This window comes from Ylistrum balloti, unplaced genomic scaffold (assembly GCF_031769215.1).
Source record: "Ylistrum balloti isolate Yb309-2 unplaced genomic scaffold, AGI_CSIRO_Ybal_v1 Utg370186, whole genome shotgun sequence".
NCBI lineage: Eukaryota > Metazoa > Mollusca > Bivalvia > Pectinida > Pectinidae > Ylistrum > Ylistrum balloti.
In genome coordinates, this window is record NW_026782169.1 from 795,152 (window position 1) to 810,985 (window position 15,834).

The 15,834-nt window shown below is 31.7% G+C and overlaps 1 protein-coding gene across 1 annotated transcript in view; it reads right to left on the reverse strand.

The window, feature by feature from the left end:
* LOC132551200 (WD repeat-containing protein WRAP73-like) overlaps nucleotides 1–15,834 on the reverse strand; it is a 53,853-nt gene that overhangs the window by 34,257 nt on the left and 3,762 nt on the right. The window contains exons 2-7 of the mRNA XM_060215312.1: nucleotides 15,521–15,616; nucleotides 15,265–15,321; nucleotides 13,343–13,459; nucleotides 8,661–8,733; nucleotides 6,186–6,289; nucleotides 5,698–5,784 (exon numbers count right to left, since the gene is read on the reverse strand). Coding sequence (XP_060071295.1) covers nucleotides 5,698–5,784; nucleotides 6,186–6,289; nucleotides 8,661–8,733; nucleotides 13,343–13,459; nucleotides 15,265–15,321; nucleotides 15,521–15,616 — 534 coding nt within the window. The remainder of the gene's footprint in view (nucleotides 1–5,697; nucleotides 5,785–6,185; nucleotides 6,290–8,660; nucleotides 8,734–13,342; nucleotides 13,460–15,264; nucleotides 15,322–15,520; nucleotides 15,617–15,834) is intronic.

Consider the following 15,834-nt stretch of genomic DNA (forward strand, 5'->3'; position numbering starts at 1 on the left):
TGATTTATAGACAATTATATCACAAGACAATAAGCCATATAGTTACTTATTCATAGTCAAGTGTAGATTTATTACAAAACATGAATTCCATTCTTCTGAATTTGTAAACTTTTAATGTTAAGAGGTTAAGAACAGTAACATTTTTATCTTTTTTTTTAATGTTACATTATTATAAAGCCACTTATTTTGGTAGCACTCATGTTTTCGTTATTTCCAGATATATGAACTTTATTCCAAAAATTTACTTCATGAAATAATAAGATACATGTTTATTATGTTTTTTTTTACATCCAGATAAAAAAAAGTTACATTTCAATTTGTTTAAAAAAATTGCTTTAAAAGAAAACAGCTGAAAAAATTTACCCCTGAAAATGACTAGCTATACAGCTTGTTAAAATGCTGCAATAAGTCGATAATATTCTATCATCTCAGTTACATAGACAACGTTTCAAAGAAATATGAAGGGTACATTGTCAGAAACTTGTTTGTATAAATTCTATCATCACATTAGCCTGCAGTAGGTCATTTGTACGATTTTAACAAGCACTTAAAACATCCAATACAGCTGAGAGTTCAATAAAATATCACCTGGCTTTCTAACTTTGCCATATATATGATCAATTAAAGCCCAGCATAACACTTGATGGGGTTTACCTGGGTTTGTAATTGTGTTCAAATAGCATGATGCCCTTGGCTAATTTAGAGTATGTTGCCAGAAGTTTCAATAAGTTACCAGGTCAAATGGAATTGTCCTTATTCTACTAGTTGCACAAATCTTACTGACACCACAAAAGTTGTTTACAGTTTAACACAAAAATTTCCATCCAATGTAGGATATACTTTAAATCCTAGATCTGTAACTCCTAAGGATGTTTATCCTTAATAATCAGTGGTCTGTGGAGGTTTATCTAAAACTGAAGACATTTACTGTCTAACTGTTTCTCCAAACCCCAACATGTCGGTTTACATCAATACATCTATTGAAGTACACCTCCTCTTACTTCACCAGGCAGAGAAAAACATACCTATTATTCTGTAGGGAGTAGCTTTTCTCATCAAATCCACTACAGTAATCTCAAGCAGTTAAGTAGCCACCCACCAAACTATCAGTATACAAGTAAAATTGACAAAACAAAATGGTGTTTGTTTTTAGAGTCACTAAGTAACGTTTTAAATTATGCATCAATGATGTTTAAAAAAAATGGTAAAATTTTGCCACAGCAACAAGACAATAAGTAGTTATCAAAATAAATGCTGTTTATCTAAACTTGAGCTTTGACCTCACACGTTAATAAAGTCAGCTCCCTCCAACACTCACCTGTAGTCAAACAAATGGACATACCAGTGATAACATTAATTTGCCTATCTTACACAGAACTACTGTACAATTGGGATCAGATTTCCATAAGCAATTGTTGCTTCTGATTCACAGTAAGATGCAAAATTGAATCAGAATCTAAGATATTTTCAGGTAAAATAATAACAAATCTGATCCAATCGAAAATGTTGTTATCTGTCTCCAGAATCTCTTCTGCCCATTTTTTGATTTTTTTTGTAACTTTTTTAAAAGATTTTTTTACAAAACCAACATATTTTTGAAAAAGATTAAAAATAATTGTTTTACTCTCCAAAACTCCAAAATGCTGGTGTAGATCCTAAAATGCCATGAAGTTTTACTCCTGTTCATAAAATACCTCCTTAAATTTCAAACACATGAATGTATTAAACAAATGATGAAACAAAAGTCCTTTAAAAAACTTTCATCAACTATTTTGACAAAAAGGGATGCATCAAAATGAAATAGTCCCTATTCCCTATACCAGTAGCTATTAAACAGTGAAGAAAGGTTGTACTTTAGAAGTTACCTCCCTTGTATTGAAATCTTATACAAGTGAGGCAGCAATGCACCCATTTCATTGTGGTGCTTTATAATTCATATCTTAGCATAAAACATTATATATACCCAATAAAAGCATTTTCGGGGGAAAAATTCAGATATGAAAAATTTCTACTTTCCAAATATGATTTCATAAGGGAAAAAATTCACAAAATATTTCTCTAGTTAAAAAATGTTCATAAACCTTGGGCCACTGGTTCAGTTTTATTACTTACATGAAGTCCTTTATCATATTACCCTGCAAAGTCAATACCATTAAATCATTTACATTTGAATACAGTTTACGTGACACACCTGATCATGGATGGATCAAAATAAAAAAAATATCAACAAAATCTAAGAAAAATATCCCTATTTATCATACAATAAATTCTGCATAAATTCTATTTCAAAAAATTGTTTGTTAGGATGTCTGTTTTCAAAAATAAAATCCCCATCTCTATTCATTCATACTGGAGTTTTATTTACAAATTTATTATTATTTATTCACAATAACAGAAAATGGACTTGAGCCAATTATGAACTTAATTCCGTGATATCCCACCATTTAAGTATTTCAGCAGGTGTGATTACAATTTTTTAATCAGATTTAAATGCCCAAATTTTGGGTTGGGCTATTTCGAACATCTTGAAATTTCTTAATGCAATGAAGTTCAATGTGGACATCAAAATATTTTATTGCATAACCTCCGATTACAAATATCAAGTTCAATTGTCTTAATGAATAATTCAATAGACATATGCATAATTCATTAAATTCTTCAGTGTGTTGCTAAAAGCCATGTCAGCATACTATATCATTAAATAAAGAAAAATTTCAAAGAGTTTTACTATTGATTCTCAGAAATTTCCAAAAGTATCAATAAAACATTAGTATCGAACTTTCAAGGTTATTTTTTTTAATTTTTGTAATAATGCCTATCTCTATACCTGCAGTTACAAAAAATTCACACAATTTTATCCCCTCCTGGCCAATGTAATCACTTCATTTACATCAAACAATAGATCCTGAATCAGGGGGGTAACTGAACTGGTACGTCTCATATTCTCCATGTCTAATATTTCCATTGGATTTCTTTTTTATTTCTAAGTCTCATTACATTTATATATATTTCACACAACAAAATTTCATCATCATGTACACTTCTAACAGACATTTGTAAAAAACAAACCAACATTCAGAATTACATCATAAAAAAAAATATTATCTTTCAGACAGAAAGTATAAATACAGGTATATCCTGGTCTTTTGGCCTTTCAACAGGCAAGTCCTTTATAAAACACCCAAACCAAAGGTCTACCAATTCCTTCCCCTAGGGAGTTGGAGCTTCTTCCGCCTATCCAATTCCCATCAGCCCCTTTGAAGCCATTAGGTATTTGAGGGGAAATAACTCTTGAAGTTTGGGACTTTATAAAGAAACAAGGGGACTGAAGAGAAAAATTATATCTGTCAAAAGTTCTATGAAACAAAAATCTTCCTGAAACAAATGACAAGAGAGACAAAGGGATGATACATCATGTCAGCTGGAGACTTGTACAAAATGTGTCTAATGGCAGAAAACTTTGTTGAACTTTTACAACTTCTGCAGTTTAACTGAATTACCTTCCATTTGGGTTATACATCAAAAAGATGAATGCAAATAACAAAATGCCATATATTCATAAAAAAATTCAAAGTATATATATACACCAGTTGCCAAGCTATACCCGTTTTAAATATCAAAAGGTTTTATATAATATAGATACAACAAACTGATTAAGTCTGTACACTTTTATCCTTGTCAAGATCAGCGGAACTGTGAAATAACAAGTAGAATGACAGAGAAGATTCCCTCAACCAAAAGGGGTGAATGGAATGCAATAATCTTCACCTACATTTTTTCAATCTTTTTTCGCCCAATGCACTGCATGAATGGTTCTGATCCTATGTTATCTATTATATTGGACAACTTTCATTGAAAGCAATTTTTGTTATGGAAAGCTAATTCATTAAAATAGCAATTACAAAAGATAGGACATGTTACTTGATTTATGGGTACAAAGTTTCATTTACATTTGTATCTCAAATCTTCTGATGGATCTTTAAATGTCATGAAAATGTGACTAAACTCTATAATTCATCTCTTTGTTAAGAAACTATGTTTCATGAACAAAAATGAATATATTTTTAAAATTACTTCAAAAGTACAAAAACCACATCATTTGTACTACCCAAGTATCATCTGAACATGCTCAAATAAAAAAAAATTACTTGTTTATCGTTAATGGGTACATATATTATTCAATGGTGACTGAAACATATACTTAGCATTTAAATTCAAAATTTCAAATTCTAACCGACATTTCGACATGATTATTAAATTTTTATTCACAAATTACATCTAAGTGTCGATCCTTGTCAGATAACAATTTTACAATCAGCTACATTCTTCTTTGATATGCTGGTGTGTTGACTATAAAAACTTAGAAGGCCCATTAAGCTTTCGACTTTTCTCCCTATTTAAACACTTATGACAGCTTTATCGATTTCAAAAGCTAAGTATTTAGGCAACATTTTTTCATATCACTGTATTTGATACTGTAATTATATGTGCCAGGGTAGGTTTTCCGATTTTAACTGCTTTGAAATTAAAAATTCAAACTTAGATAACCATTGACTGAAACGATTCGATATAATTGTATGTATATTCATAATACATGTGCCTTTTTTCGAGACATAAATATGAATAACAAAAAGCACTCTTACAAGACCTAGAAATAAGACGCTATACACGTACCAAGTCCTAACCAATTTCTATTTTTGTATGAATATAAAAAAAATCTAATTTAAGAAATAACTTTTATGTACTGAGAAATCATTAATTTTTGTGGGAGATTATTTTCGTTGATTTTGTGAGTAATTTCAGGAATTCATAAGTCAATGAACTGACATAATTAGTTAAAGGACATTTATAGATCTATTGTTTTCCATAATATCAAATATTCACAAAATCGTGATTTTTTTAACCATAGAAATTGAGGAAGACGAAAAATATATAATTTTGCAGTAATGTTGACTGGGCTTAATGCTATATTCCTCTTCTAACATTTCCTCCCTGACAGGTACGTTAGTTTGTATGGGCTATTCCAGTGAAACAACTGCTTGAATCCATAACTCCATAATAACTTCTATATATGGTTCAGTTTTCTATCTATTTCTGCTGTACTTCTATGAAAATTATCAACTATATTCTACTGGTGGTACTATGAAACAAAACCTGGAGTCCCTGCATTGAAACAAAACCAGGAGTCCCCGCATTGAAACAGAAACAGGAGTCCCCGCATTGAAACAAAACCTGGAGTCCCCGCATTGAAACGAAACCTGGAGTCCCCGAATTGAAACAAAACCTGGAGTCCCCGCATTGAAACAAAACCTGGAGTCCCTGCATTGAAACAAAACCTGGAGCCCCCAACATTGAAACAAAACCTGTAGTCCCTGCATTAAAACAAAACCTTGAGTCTCCACTTTGGATTGACATTAACTGGAATATTCCTATGAAAAAGTAAGTCCTAAGACTAAGAGATGTAGTGGGTTCTAAAAATTTGAGTGAGTCCTACAGGAAAAACATGGGTCCAGGACACAAATATCCTACAGGAAAAACATGGGTCCAGGACACAAATAATCACGGACTTCTTCAGCTACGTCGACTCACCTGAGTGTAAATTGAACCTTCACATCTTCATATTGTACATGTTTACGACATAAGATAATTCTGTTCCACCTTGAAATGATATACAAAGAAATACAATGAAAGACTTACCGAGAGAGGGGACTCCCAGACTCCAAGCACCATACCATCTGGGGACCACTCCAACCCACTAAGGTCATCTGTATCTGTCTCAAAGTGCTGTAAACAGTGCACAATTGGTTTTTCAATGGCAGTTGGTTTGAAGAACATGCCAAAACTGTAATATTATATCAACCAATTCATGTTTATTTTTATAAAGTCAACATATATTATCTTGTATTATTTATAAAGAACAACCAATCTATATGTATGTTAGCTGGAGATTTCCTACTTTGATAAGGCCAAGCTTCAAATATGACTGACCTGACTGAGAAGAAAGAAAGATTAATGAGACAGAAATTCCACAAGATAAGTTGCAGACATTTTTTTAAAAAGAAAAATATAAATTCAGTTCTATGGATGGTAACCCTGAACAAAATCAGGAGTTCTGGGATGAGATAAAACATTTTACTAAAATTGCAGAAATCTAAATTTTAATGCTTTAAACAGAACCAGGATACCTTGACGAGTTCCCACATACTGCAAGTAAAAATACTGATGTAGTCTTTACAGTCACGTCTCTCCGCCAGGGCCATGTATTTCCCTCCGACACTGAAGTCCATCCCTACAACACACGCATATTTCATATTTTCCTGTGGGACACGGTAGGATTTTGGAAATAATATTCTGGACTCACTCAATACACTAAAAAGGCTTATTTCAATACATATTATTGGTAAACTATGGCTATGATAATTTATCATAAAGCTTGTAATGAAATTGACTTGAAATAAAACTCCAAATATTTCCTCCTGAAATTCCCCACTGGAATACTACTGAATACACCAAACTCCCTCTTATCCCTCAAGTCCAATGCAAACAGGACATGATTGGAATATTAATAAATACGCCAACAGTTCAGTAACCTTCCTTTATATCTGGATGACATGTGAAACAAATAAAGCAATAAAATCTAATGTCTTACAAACACTTTTTCTTTCCAAATTTGAGACAAAATATTGTAACACTTTCATTCTCGTTACATGTAAGTTTATTTATTACATCAGCACATGCATAAAATGATGATAAGTTCAATCTATACACTATAAATTATTTTGCCCTTTTCCAATTTCAAACTGACCATGTAATTCATGAGAAGATGAATAGCCCATACAGAATGAAATCTGAAAATATGAAATTAAACTTCCTCAGTGAAAGACTTTCCAGGATGTGAAAACCAAAACAGTCAGGATAAAAGAAAATTTATTTAATATTTCACTAAAGAAATTCTTCAGGTGTTGGATACAAGTAATATCTCAATTACCACCCACCATCATTTCTTTGAAAGTCACAAGGATATGATCTGACCTCTTAACAGTGATGTAAGTATTCCAAAAACTTTCATGAATATTTTCATTTTAAACATGTAAATTCTGTCTTAATAATTAGACTCATCAAAGCATGACTTTCATTTAATTGCTGATAAACTTCTGATAGATTCTTAGAATTTTTGTTAAAAGACTGATCTAGACAGCAGATATGGGATATCACATTAGAACATATTGTACCCACATACAAACATGATAAATATTCAATACCTGTCTTTCCATTTTAATGTTTAATAACTTTAAATTAATGTTTAGCAATTTCCCCAGTAAGATTGATTATAAGATAGATAGCTGTTCATATTAGCAATGACAATACCTTTAGCAATCTCATACTATAGAAATACAACACATTTCCAACCATTTAACCATATTCTATGTAGTAAAAGTGCCTTTTTTTTTAAATCACTACCCAAGCTCGGGGATTTTTAATTGCAACTTTTTGAAGTTGTTATTACTGAAAATGCATTTTGCTTATAAAGCAACCAACATTGTCTTAAGAAATAATAAACTTTGTCAATGATGATGGCTAGAAGTCATGAATGTTATACAGAAATCATACCACACCTCTGTGTCGAGATATTAATATGGAAATGTAACACAGTTTGAAGAAAGCATCTATACAAATATCCTATACTTATTATTTCCTGACAACCTGTTCCTTTATAATGTCTAAAACAGCATGGTCATTACAACTTAGGGTACATGTATACATACAACCATTGAAGGCCAAAAAGTTCTAAATTACAAACAGAAACTATTTTGAATTTGAAGTTAACTCAATTTTCAAACCCAAGTTATGCATTTGTCCTTGGAAGCATTCATATACTGCAGTATGGGTTAAGGTAATAGATGATTAAAGCTTTGAAAAAAATCTTTTAAAATATAAAAATGTCTCTTATCTTCAGTATAATATAATCTTTACACAAATTTTTCTGTCGCAAACATTTAACAAATATTTCTGTGACAATAACACAGATATGGCAGTGTATGTATACAAAGTTACAATTTCTGACATTTTGTTGGAAAGACAAAAATTCAGAATCATTGTTTACATTTTATGTGGGACAACAACATTTAAATCCTTACACACCCGACCCAGGTTAAGTCCTTACACCTGACCCTTCTATAGACCCATTAATCCTACAAATCGACACCCAATAAATACAGTATCTGGCAGGTGGGACATTCCATAAATGTTTACCTGATGAAATATCTGGGAACAAAACCATGAAAGGGTTACTGGAAACTCACTATACAAAATCCTTACAGAGACTAGAGCATGGAATTTCATCAGTTTCAAAAGGTCCATCAATACTTAAATTTTAATGTATATCATTCCCTATTTTTCAAAAACAAATCATAGATTTTATTAATATAAGAGATAAGGGGTAAGGGTTTTCATTTTTTCTTAATTTCTAGATTTCTTTTAAAATACATTTAAATAATGTTCACATACATGTAAATATAAAAAACATGTATAAGTTTACTCTCAATGCTTATATAAGGAAAAATATAGGTGGAATGAAGTACTCCCTAACCTGGTTGACCTTTGGTCAGTAACCAATTCTCCTTGACCTGTATGCCCTTTGGTCAGTGAACAGAGCTTACCTTTCTGACATTGCTTAGGGTAACGGATGTAGGAAACTGACTTGGTAACTAGAGACCACACGGTAATTCGTAACTGTAAAATGAAAAGTTATCTATTATAGATTTTCAAATGCAATATCATTTTCCTACATTGAGAAAGAATTCAGTAATGTTAGACATTTCAATTTTTTTAAAAATTACATTGAGTACTGAGTCCTCAGAATTCAGTGCTACATGTATCAGAGATTTTATCAATGCAGGCCTCCTTTTAGAAATAATGGGACCTGTTCTATCAACAGTGAATAGTTTTAGAGCATAAATGCATAACACAACAGTTTTAGAGCAAACGTACACCAGTAAATTGGGCACACAGTGGAAAACATTGCTGATTGACTAAAATTTCAAAGATTTGCAATGTCACACTTGTCCGAGTATGATATATTACCAAACAATAATACTGTTTTCATAGACTAGATTTGAAACAAGAGCTTCTTTATTCAGTATTGAGTATATGTATACAACAAAACTTGCTTTGAAAAATGTCTGTTTTTGTTCTTTTGAAATTCATCTAAACAAATTCCTGAATGCATAGACATTAAAATTATATGGTGTTTAATTTAATTTAATGTAAATTCAAAGTTGACAAGAAATCAAAAGTCCTATTATTAGTATCTGTTTTAATGTCTTTCCTAGATCAAATTAAAACAGCTGGTGTCACACTGCCCAACATTTAAATCAAAATGCTCAGTATTCCTACAGGCTATCTTACAGTACCCAAAACACCTATATTTCCAGGTACAGTAAACAACACAAGGAAAGGGATCAAATACAACTAAATGGAATTCAAACCCATAATTCAGATCCTGTTCCAGTAAAATTTGACCATCATTATCTCAAAATCTCAAAAGTCCTAAGCAAATAACTGTATACAGACTTTACACAGGATATCAGGCATATTTACCAAAATACCCAAACATCAACACTAACGTATCACGCTTCACAGGTCTAAGTGATCATGCCTCACATATAATTATGGTAACAGAGAAATGTCTGTCGATGATAGAGCCACTTAAATATACCCATATATACAGGATTAAAGGGACATCACCCATGGATGACTCCGGATAGAGAAGTTTTAGACAGACTATCCTGTGAAGTGATCTTTTACCTTACAAAGCTATTAACATCATAGCAGCACTGAGTCATTCACAAATTTTGTTTGGTTGTTATTTTGAATAAAGTCCATGATGTATAATTGATTGTTTCCTTTAAAAATATCATCCAGGTGAGGAATTTATTCTTAATGTTAGAATTTCAAACCCAGTAAAATGCTTTTTCCTGGGACAAGAATTTTGATTTCAATAAAAAATGTCCATTATATAATTTCAAAATCTACCATCCAAATATCAAATTAACTTTTTTAGACTTAAGTACAGTAAATTTTTTTATTAAAGATCAGAAAATGAAAGTTATAGAATATTAACACCTTGTATGACTGTTATCTCATACAAGGTATTCATCTTTGTTTCTCTCGAAGTTTCCAGCACTGAACACAAAGCGACACCAAGATTCTTTAAAACTTTCACAAAACATACACATTGTTCTATTATGTGAAACGCAATGATAGATCTACACTACAGTACTTGGGGAATGGCACATTGCTTTTCCTTTTAAAATACTTGTCGACTTTTGACATTCACTACCCAAGGTCTCATTTGTTTGTAATATCTACAAACTTCCTGCGGTAACACTACAACAGGCCACGATCAAATCCTTGACCATGACTACAGTAAAATGTCAACAGAGGTTTAACACGTTAGTCAACAATAATGGGATGTAGTCACTCAATTCTGGGTCCACTGTTTGACAAGTCCACCATAATTTAAAGTACATTGCCATTAACAAGCACGAATCCCTTTAAAACTGTACGATATTTACACACTCTGGAAATGAAAAATGAAAAGTTCATATCACACGATAAAATCATGTGTTTTAAAAATGTATAAAGTTCATATGGAGTTTGATGGCAGGTAATCATGGATTGACCTTGAGGGTTAATGTACAGTCAAGTCCCTGTCATTTTCACGACTAGGTTGATAAAAATAATTCAAATACACTGACTGAGTAAGTACCGTTAAAAAAAATAAAAAAGCATCATTCTAAAGTCAAATTTTCCAGCTGGCTTCGTCTGCAGTCTGCCAGTTACACATGCACTGCTAAATACAGAGTATTACAAATTTAGACCAAAATTATCTTTAAAAATGTTTTTAAAGTAACTTGTGCAAGAAACCATAAATATCACTTAGCATTCAAAGTTTTTTTCAAAGTACATCAAATAGCATTGAAATTAAGGTAATATATCAAAATGCAGTAAGTCTGGGGGTTCAGCACATCAAGGTTGGGCTTATTACTGGATGACTGAACAATATCTGTTCTATATAAAACATGGGTGAGCTTATTACCAGACATGGGCTTATTATTGAATCAAACTGGGTCTAATCAAAGTAAATTTGAGCTTCTGAGCACAAACTCTACATGAACTGATATAAGATCTTTATCCCTGTTCCTGGTACAGTCCAACTCATTTTCTTTCAAATAATTCCTGGAATTCTGGTTAAATGTATGTTGAAGGAAATTATTCCAAAGCAAGGTAAATAATTTTAATGTCAATATGTTTGTTAACAAGAAGGTAAGACAATCTATTCTTAGTCCTTGTCACATAACAGTGAAATTTTAAATCAACTAACTTTTCCTTACATTTAAGACAAGTTCCATTATCTATTCTTAATATATTTCAAAATACGACCAATTCAATTATATATCAAACTGTATGTGAGAAGTCATCAAATTTTCTGACATCCTGTTGCGAAGTTGGGTATGACAGCTATGTCACAATAATGTTTTAAGTGGATGTTGTGTTACAGCTTGCATACAAGAGATGATTGTCGTAGTTGTTGCTGTCGTCAGAATCATCATCGTAACAACCATCATCAAAGTTCCATGTTGTATTTTGCTATTGTAACCAACATGCTACCTACTTACACATATATCCAAGTTCATGATACATGCAAGAACCAATGTATTTCAGTTCATTCTCTGTGGCTCGTGTTACACAGAAACCATAATTTTTCATTTTGTAGCATTCACACTAAATTTTCTCTACAATTTACCAGAAATACAGGAAATTAACAGTGCATGTACGCATTTGCTGTGTTGACCATTTGGTGTAATCAGAATAGTAGATTTTAACCTCATGTTATATCCAAAACAACGATTTGCCCACTTACAAACAATAACCTATGAAGACTTTACTAAAATTGCATTGATAGACAAGGTGGGAATTGAAGGTCATTGATATTACAGCGCTAAGATTTTATAAAGATGGAATTTGCAAGTAGGTGTAACTACATCAAACCAAATCCATCACGGAAGTGTTAACCTAGATTTATGACCATCACTTAGAATCAGCCTTTCTCAGACAACAGCTAGCATTTCATCTCTATCGTACACGTTTACAATAAAAATTAGACTTTTTTATCTGTGTAGCTGACAGGTAGAATCAGTTTGAATTAAAACGATCATCACAGAAAAGGACTTAACTGTTTATTTATGTTAGATTAAATGTGTGTAACAAACAAACATTCATCTGACCGGTCAAACAGTATGGTCAAATAGTGGTCAAGCTGGTCATATTGTTCAGTTAGGTTCACAATAGACTCATTTATTTGTGTGAGATAAGGGTTTAGACTGACAAGAGATACAGGCTAACACCTTAAGTCAATAGACTGTGGCAATTTTATGTGGTGTGTTATATAACTTTCCACAGACAAAACCATCATCACACAATACTCCAAACACTGATAGCATCTCATGAAAAAATGTTTTGGTTAAATCAACTTGAACTGGCTAAAATTGTGTGATACTGCTAAAAATAGATAAAAATCTTAAATTGTTTGATAAAGGTCATTTACAAGTTAGATATGCCAGGTCACAATATATGATAGAAATGGTATTAAATTGGAACATTTTTCTTATTTCCTTTGAATTCACATAAAAACTTGAGATTAAAATGTGGATCTATGGTTCTATAGAACTGGCCACGTGGTTCTCAGGCTGTAAATGTCTCTGACATAGATAAGTATTAAGATCAGTCAGGAGATTTCTCCTTGGAGCCAAAGAAACCCGTTTATGAACACATTCCTCCTTGTCATTCAGATTCTAACAAATGGTGTGTCACAATACTTTTCTGGGAAATAAAATAACACTACATCAATTATCTCTAATCCCAATTACATATATGTGACAATACTTTACAGGGAAACAAAGTTATGCTACTTTGTCTTCAGTTCTCTAGATATACAGAAAAATTGATGAAAAATGATATTGTCATTTCTTAATCAAATTAGTTACTATCCAATCAAATCACTTTTATTAATCATATTTCTCAAGAATTGAAGAAAATGAAAGCATGTGAAGCATGGTGGTAATATCATATCATATTATACCAAACTTTCATTATTACATTTGTCTCTAGACCTTTCTGTAATAAAAGGAATAGAATGCATACTTTCGCTTTACGTATGTATATGTATGCTTAATGTAATAGTCCTACAGTAAATAATATAATTAAGATCAAATCTTACATACAAGAATCAAATTTGACTTTCCTGACTATTTTGAAGTTAAATGAAATGAAAACCTACGTTGAAATCTGCTGTGGTCAGTATATGACGACCGTCGGGACTCCATCTGACATCACAAAGCCCAGCTGACCCTTCATCCACCTTACAATTCCACTCCGGCTGTTCTAGTGACCAAACCTTTAAGTGGATGATTACAGAAATTCATTATATTCAAATTCTAATAGAAAAAATCTGAAATGAGTAAAAAGATTGAAATTTTAAAACCTGAAGCAAGGGGTGATGACATCAATCATTTCTAATGATCATATGCTGCATGACACTTCCAAGTATAATCAAGTTTTGCTGGAAGCAATCTAAATTTTAATATGCAATTGTCATTCATTGTTTTAAAATTTCTAATTTAAACTTTAAAATTTGTTTCAAATGTGATCATGAATAGCACATACATGTACAAACAACAAATCTTAAGTAGAAAACAGTCCATTTCAAAATTATAAGCAAATATGCAAAATTGACAGGAATAAATATTCTTCCTTCAAAATCAGACTTTTTATTCAATCACACTTAAACAAATGAAGATGTTAGAAAAACCAAGTTCCATACATGTCTATTAAGTGTTTCAAAAAATTTGATATCACTTAGATATTGTATAAATATGTTTTGAACAGAAGTTTTTATCTGGTCACCTGTGCTACTTAAGTCTAATTAATGCTGAACAAATTAAAATTATAAATTTATGTTTTGATCAAAAACTTCTATATTGACTTGTTGTTTTGTCAAAATTGGAAAATTCATTGTATTTCTAAAACATCAATCCAGTAATTTTTATTAAGTATGCGAGTACTTATCCAGATCAACATTAATATCTCATTTTTACTGTTTAATTTTTACACCTTTTCTTCCAAAAGAGAGACTCCTAATTGCTGGACTGGTACAAAGCATTAAATTCCAATTACACAATACAAGAATTAATTTTTCTACCTTTCATGAAAGGCAAAGCTAATCTCCTTATCTCTCTCTATCCCTAATATCTCATCTTTTGTCAATTTGTTCTGCATTGAAATATCAGGTGAGCATTGTCACCTGTCAGCAGGTGACATGTAAACCACAGGTAAGTTTACCTGTGATTATAATAGGGAACAAGGTTGTCCCTAATCAGGGGTACAAGATGGGTGACCGGTGTTAACCAACATCAAAGTAAATATAGGTAGTCCTGCTTAACAGGGGGTCATTAGTCTGTATGCTACCTACCTGGGCAGTTTAAACCAGGTAAGACAAAATGATAGGATGATTAGGTCTAGAACCTGAGCAGATTTCCAGGTAATCAGGTGTGTTTGACTTAGGTGATCAAGAAAAGTAACACAAATGAAATGTTTGTAATCTGTTAAAGATTATATCTTTGGTAGTACAATGATGATTGGCAGTAGGGGACAGGGGAAAATATAGATACATCAAACACAGAGCAAGAGACAGGGGGCCTACATCAAACAGTTATGTACCTGCTGTGACAGAAATTGGTGGTCACACTTAATTACGCAGAAGATTGTATCAGTAGATGACAAGAACAAGTGGACAACTAATTTACAGGAATCATATTTACAAAAAAAATCAACATGTTTTCAGATATAAAAAATATTTATAATTACAAAATATTTAACATGAAATGTTTTACAAAATGAGTGGGTAAATAGTTGTGAATGAAGACCAAATATGTCGCTTTAGCCAGATTTATATCACATATGGCTTATACCAAATATCATTATTATTATTATGATTATTAAATTTCTAATTAAACTTTTTCGTTAAACAAGGAAATTTTTTTTAATAATCCCCAAAATTTGCTTTTCCTATTCCCAAAGGCAAAAGGTTCTCATCTTGACACACTGAATTTTTTAATAAAAGATCCTGACAGCATCAACTGGGGCGATGGCTGAAGAAACATCATGACAATATATTACAGCTACTTGTGTTGTGAAACCTACCTGTACAATTCCCCTCTTGTACAACCCACAAAGGATGAACTGCGAGTCTGCTGACCACTGGTGGAAGAGAGACAAAAATGGTTTCATCACACACAACAGATAAAAGAAAATACTTTTACCTCTAAAGATGAAATGAATATCTTTTCCAAAATAAAAGCTACAACTTCTTTTCTGTTACTTTTGTAATAATTTTTGTGTGGACAAAGTCTTTTGATTTAAGTAATATCTGACCTCAATAAACTAAAATGTTCATTACCTCAATGACCTGTATAGTGTCCAAACAGCTGAACAGGTTCTGTATCTGGAATGTGTCCACATCTCGTACAATCAATCTAAATTCTGTTACAGATGCCTGAAACAGAACACATCAATTGTTAGATACAAGTAAGATACAATTATATAGCATATAAAATATAAAAAATATAAATATATTCAAGATTTGTCTTATATAACTATTTCCATCTTATTGGACACATTAAATTTCCAATCTTTTTGAAACCTTTGTCTTAAATATGTAATATGTGGTACTGGTTCATATTTTAGTTTATAAGCATTACTTCTGAGATAGAT